We start from the raw sequence: 6,000 nt of genomic DNA on the forward strand, positions 1-6,000 counted from the left end.
TAGCAAGATATATTAACTGAAACTGTTCAATAATATGAGTGTCCAGATAAAATCCAAACATATATATACAACAATTATTTATGGATCAGGTCTAAATTAACAACCTTTAATGAAAGAGAATTTAAGATAAGGACAAGCTATTTCTAAAGTTTCTGCTGAGAGAATAACACTGATTAAGTTAATTTATTTTCTTTCCTACAAATCATTTGGCAGAACACTTACCTGAATGTTGCAGAAATCACATTAGTAAATGAGATTATAATTTGCTGAACATTGTGTTGTCTTTAAGCAAGTCATTAGAATTTCTCAGACCCCAGTCCCCAAAGTGGTTACTAAGTCCTATCATTTTGACCTTCATAGCATCTCTCCTAAATGCCCCCCTTTCCCACCTGATATTAAGACCCTGATCCAGGCCTTACCTACTTGATTGCTGCCAATAGCCTTCTAGTTCATATGTCTGACTCAAGTCTCTCCCCATTATAATTTATCTTCCATCCCGATGTCAAACTGATCTTCCTAAAGTGCAGGACATGATCATGGCACCTTATTTAATAAATCCCAATGGCTTCCTATATTAGGCCAGGTGTACTTGAAACAAGTAATCTTATAAGGCATTAACTCAATGGAATTGAGATAATGAGCCCTCTACAGCTTCCCATCACTTAGAGTTCAAGTTCTTCATAACCTGGATCCCTTCTACCATTCCTATTTTGTTATATACACACACCTTTTCCTCTCCTCACATACTCTCCAGTGATATTAGTCTCCTTTGCTGTTCCTGATATGACACTCCATTTCTTAATTCTAGGTACCTTCTCTAGTTGTCCCTCCATATCTGGAATTCTCGCCTGGCTTTTTCCATACCCCAGGTAAAAATCTGTCCTTCTATCAGAAACTTTTCTCTATCGCCTTTAAAGTTACTGCCTTTTTCCTGTTGATTATCTCAATTTTTTGGGTATGTATCTTGTGTGTGTGTGTGTGTATATATATATATATATATATATATATATATATATCTTATTTCTCCTCTATTATACTGTTCTTTGAGATTAGGTATTTTTTGGTCTTTTCTAGTGAACATAATGCTTGGCACTTAGTAGGTGCTTAATAAATGTTTGCTGAATGATTTCAGTTTCCTTATGAGCCTCTGAGGAATGCATTTGAAATACTTCCTAAATATAAGTTATGATTAAGCTTGTAATTCGTTTTAACTCCACCCATTTTTTCCTTAAAGATGTTGAGGAATGGTAAAATCCTAAAGTCTCATCCAGATTCTCAAACAAAAGGATTTGGAAATATTAACAGTTTTGGGAGGGGAACGGTAAGGGGGGGGGGGGAGAAGGGGCTGCCTGATACAGAACCACGAACTGTTATCATTCAGATGGAGGAGAAAAACATCATAAGAAATAGCAACAGAACTTCAGATACAATCAATGAAAATAAGTACTTTCCAAAAAAAGGTTGAACAAGTTTTGTATTTTGGGACAGAGATTAGTGGCTTTAACCAGCTTCTAGAAGGCATTAGACCTTTTGTGAGGAAAGCAGAAAGGACAAATGCCTAGATCTGTAGATGATACGTGGTAAAGAAACATGTACACTGTATCTTCATTGTAACACCAACTGTATAACACAGGACCACCTTGGACCCTTTCCAAAAGAGTTTAGTTACAGGGAGTACTGGAAGAAGCTATTTATAACTTAGTCTTACCTATAATGTCATTCTACATCATGGACTGTATTACAGAGAACTTTGGTTTGATTCCAAGAGACATGATTTTTATTAAGATGCCTAGTCATCCCTGTTCTCCAACTCCCTAGTTTCTGTTGTTTTTTTTTTTTTTTTTAAATGATAGTCAAGTAATTTTTAACAAGAAATCTCCATTTCTAGGTCTCTTATTTCCTTATTAAGGAAAAGAAGGATAACTGCTATGTAGAAATGACAGTTGCACTTGGAAATGGAGTCTATTGAAAATAACTGGAAATGACTATATTTTGATGAATTCATTGTTAAATTCATGATAATTCTTATTTGGCATTTTGTTACATAAAAACAAAGGTGTGCATGTGTATAAAAATACACACAGCCACAAATGTATATCCAACCCAACTATTCTGGAACTTGTAGATTAAGAATTATATCGTATGCCTTGAACATAAGTGATTCAACCAGAGTTACAACATTAATATTTGTCAGAATTGGGACTTGAAACTGGGTCTTTCAGTATGCCAAGGCTGGTTCCTTATTTGCCTATTTGATCTGTCTCTCACTGCTTTACATAAGAACCAAATACTGGGATTAGAGCAGTATAATCTTTTACATCACACTCTGCAGATCAGGTATACTAAGGTTCTGAACTATAAAAATTCCTCACTGTCCATAACACAAAAGGATTCCTCCACTGGATTAGTAATACCCTTTTAAGTTAGGCTTATAGACTAATTCTGATCCATTATGTTGCTAAAGGAAAATCAAGAATTTGTGGCATAACTGGTCAGGGAAATTCAAGGGTGAAGTTGCATACAAATTAGAAGAGAGAAAGAAAAAAAGATCCTCTGCATGGCTAATTACATATATCTTTGAGGGATACTAGATTTGGAAGGGGTCACAAGATTGTAGATTTATTTTGAAGATTAGACTTCTGGGATAAAGATCACTAAACTGACTTATCCAAGACTCATATAATAAACTGAGACTAGAATCCAATTCTCTTTTTTCTACAGCAATTTTAGTGTAAAGGATAGAAAGGTTGGCTAAGAATAGAGAGGTCAAAGGAGGGTAATAAAAATAGATGTTTGTAAAAATCAATTTGATGATGGGTTCTGACTGTTGGGCTAAATTAGAATTTGCTACTATAATTATGTATTATCGCTAAAAATAGCTGACATTAATATACTGAAAGTTTGCAAAGTATTTTTAAATATTCTATCTTTTGTGAATGGGGTATCATCCCTATTTTAGAGATGAGAAAGAAGCTAAAAGAGCTTAAGGACTTGCCCCCGGAGTCACAGAGATAATAAGTATCTGGAGCAGGGTCTTTGTGACTTTAGGTCCAGGGTCTACTAATAGTAATTGCTGTTGGGGGAAAAATCTAAAATTAAGAAATTTTATTTCAAGCAATTGTATATGGAAGATCATATGCTGGAAAAAAAGACCAGTATACCCAGGAAACTAACCAAATACTCCAAGAATTAAGTATTGAACATCAACTTTTTATTCCATCATTCTGGTTAAAAAAAGAGACTCAAATACCAACTAAAGTGCTATATTGTTCACAGTATAGCAAAAATAAGTGGAACTGTACCCCCAAATTTTGGTTTCATGAAAAAGGAATTTTGAAATTCCTAGTTTGGATGGATTTTCTACTTAAACCTAGCTTTCTTTAAACACCTGAAATGGAAAATATGTCCACTTATGTTTTATATTTTATTGAAGGGAAGGTTTCTTGAATGAAATTTTGCATGTCTTGATTACTTAAAATACCTACATAAAAGACAAAAGGCCTGAAATACTAAAAAATAACAAACTTCATGCCTACAACATCAAAATGACCTAGCACTTAAAAAAACAGATAAATATCCTAATATTTTCTCATTCATCAGAGTCTCTTTTCTAATACTCAGTTGGACCCTCTTTTTAAAAATTCTTAATTCAGCAATAGTAAAGCCTAAATGCTGACTAAGTATTTTCAAGTGACTCATACTCATACTGCAAATAAAATATTTTTCTCTGAAAAGGATCCTTCGGTTCACTGCGTACACTAGGAAGTGGGCTAAGACAAAGCAGAAATTCCTTTTTATACGAGAGCAAAGCTGATTTATGGGGAGTGCAGCAATCATCTGAAACCAAGGTTTTCTTGCTTCCAAAAAGTGGAGAGGTAGATTCCAAACAGGGAAGGTGAGTTGCGTCCTCGAGAGAAGTTAAGGCAGGATAGCTTTCTGGGCCTCGGATCTGGTTCTAGACAAAGCCCAGAATCGCCAAGTCGGAAAAATGGGGAAAGGAAAAATACAAAAGCGACTTCTCACAGCAGGGGAGATCAATAACAGCCTTTGTAACCGGTTGGGGCCGGTGGCCCCGAGGAGAGGAGGCTGGAGAGTCAGGGCAATGTCGCCGGGGCCCTCGTCCGGGACTCCAAGGCCCCAGGAAAAGACCTTGAGAGCCAAAGGAAGAACGACACCCCCCCACCCCCACTTCCTCCCAGGGAAACCGGGGAGATGAGATTTGGGGGACAAATTCGCGCATGACACCGAGAGGGATAAAGGGGCGATCCCTCTACTCCTTCCTCCTCGAATGGCGCTTCCCCCCCAGTTCATGGCCTGCGATGACTTAAAGAAAAAAAAAAGGGGGGGAGAGACTGGGCGGGGGCCCCCCGCAAGGACGCCTAGAAATGAAACGGGGAAGCCGCCAGGAGGGCGCCCCCAGTTTTGGGGTGGCCCCGGTTGGGGAAGAGAAGGCCGCGGGGTGCGGGGGCAGCGGCGCCCCCGGGCGGGGGTCATGGAAACGCCGGCTTACTCTCTTCCCCGCCCCCCCCCATCTTCTCTCAACCTCTTAGCCGCTTTACCTGCAGGTGACCTGTTTGGTCCAGCCACCGCCGCTGCCTCCCCCTCCTCCTCCCGCCGCCGGGGACTGGGAAGCGACTGTGGGGGTGAGGGTGGGGGAGGCCGCTGCCACCGCCGCCGCCGCTGCCGCTCCTGATGTTGTGGCTGTTGTTCCGGGAGCTGCAGCCTCCGCCATTACTGTTTATCCCACACAGCAATGGCACCGGAACTTCCGGGATCACATACTTCCGGTCAGGCGGCGGGGGAGGAGGGAGGAGAGAAGGGAGGAGAGACAGGCTTGCCTCTCCCTACTCCTCCCCACCTCCCCAAACCGCGTCGCGCCACCCCTCCCCATCCCCCCATCCTGCGGTCTGCGCTGAACAAAGGGGGGGGGGGGGGGGGGGGTTCGGCCTGGAGCTCCCTCTGCCCGCCCACAGGCCGCCTCCGGCTTCTCTCTGATTGGTGGAGTGCGTTTTCTGCCGGCAAACAGGAGGGGCGAGTCCCTGGAGCCGGGTCCAGGTGTGCTCCGTCGCCAATCATCAGCATCTTCATCAAAATCATCATCCGCAGCATCCGCACAACCTGAACAATTGGAAATTTGCCTTCTCCATCGATTATCTCCAGTCTGTCTTGTTTTGCGGAGCCCCTAGCCCGTCCTCTCTCCCGTTAGATTGTAAGCTCCTCTAGGGAAGGCAACATCTTTGCCTTTCTTTGTGCGCTCTGTCGTGCCCTTTAGCTTAGGGCTATTAACTTAATAAATGCCCACTGAGACTCTGACTGGTCGCAAGCCATGCACTCATCCATGGATACACATTCGTGTTCGTATGCGTCACATTTGTATCGCCCAAAGGCTCTGTGACTGAGAAAAGCTTTGTCCTAATTTAAGTAGCACGTCCAACTAAAATGCTGACGTCTCTCTTAATGTGACGTTACGGAAATCATTCAATCAGCAAGCATTTATTAAGCAGCCTGCTGCTTAATTACTTACTTAATTAAATACTTAATAACTGCCAGACATCGCGCTAAGCACCGGGGCTACAAAAAAAGGCAAAAGATTGGTTTTGTTTTCAAGGAGTTAACAATCCAGTTTGGAAGATAATATTTGCTCAGAACAACTATGTAGGAACAAGTTGTATACAAGATAAATCGGAGATAATCAACAGAGGAAAGGCCCTAGATTAAAGAGGATTAAGAAAAGCTTCTTATAGAAGATTAGATTTTTGGCTAGGGGACCTTGAAGTTATAGAATTATAATTAATGATATTATATAACTATGAAACAACACATTACATAATTGTTATAATTGAATATTATGATCAATTATAATAAATCGCATTTATATATAATATACTGAATATCAATGTTGTAGAGTTATAATTAATATATTTTATAACTATAGTATATAGTACATAAGTATAATAAGTTAATATATGGTATATAATGATCATTAATTATAGTAATACT

General features: G+C 40.3%; 1 protein-coding gene across 2 annotated transcripts in view; it reads right to left on the minus strand.

The window, feature by feature from the left end:
- The window catches only part of MKRN1 (makorin ring finger protein 1), a 30,446-nt gene extending 25,655 nt beyond the window's left edge, over positions 1 to 4,791 (minus strand). Inside the window, exon 1 of one of the 2 annotated variants that reach the window (XM_031939199.1) lies at positions 4,560 to 4,791. In XM_031939199.1, coding sequence (XP_031795059.1) covers positions 4,560 to 4,732 — 173 coding nt within the window. In that variant the 5' untranslated portion in view covers positions 4,733 to 4,791. The remainder of the gene's footprint in view (positions 1 to 4,559) is intronic. The other variant, XM_031939197.1, reaches the window with a different exon arrangement.
- Positions 4,792 to 6,000: the final 1,209 nt, after the last annotated feature.

The sequence above is a fragment of the Sarcophilus harrisii genome, chromosome 5 (genome assembly GCF_902635505.1).
Source record: "Sarcophilus harrisii chromosome 5, mSarHar1.11, whole genome shotgun sequence".
Taxonomy (NCBI): domain Eukaryota; kingdom Metazoa; phylum Chordata; class Mammalia; order Dasyuromorphia; family Dasyuridae; genus Sarcophilus; species Sarcophilus harrisii.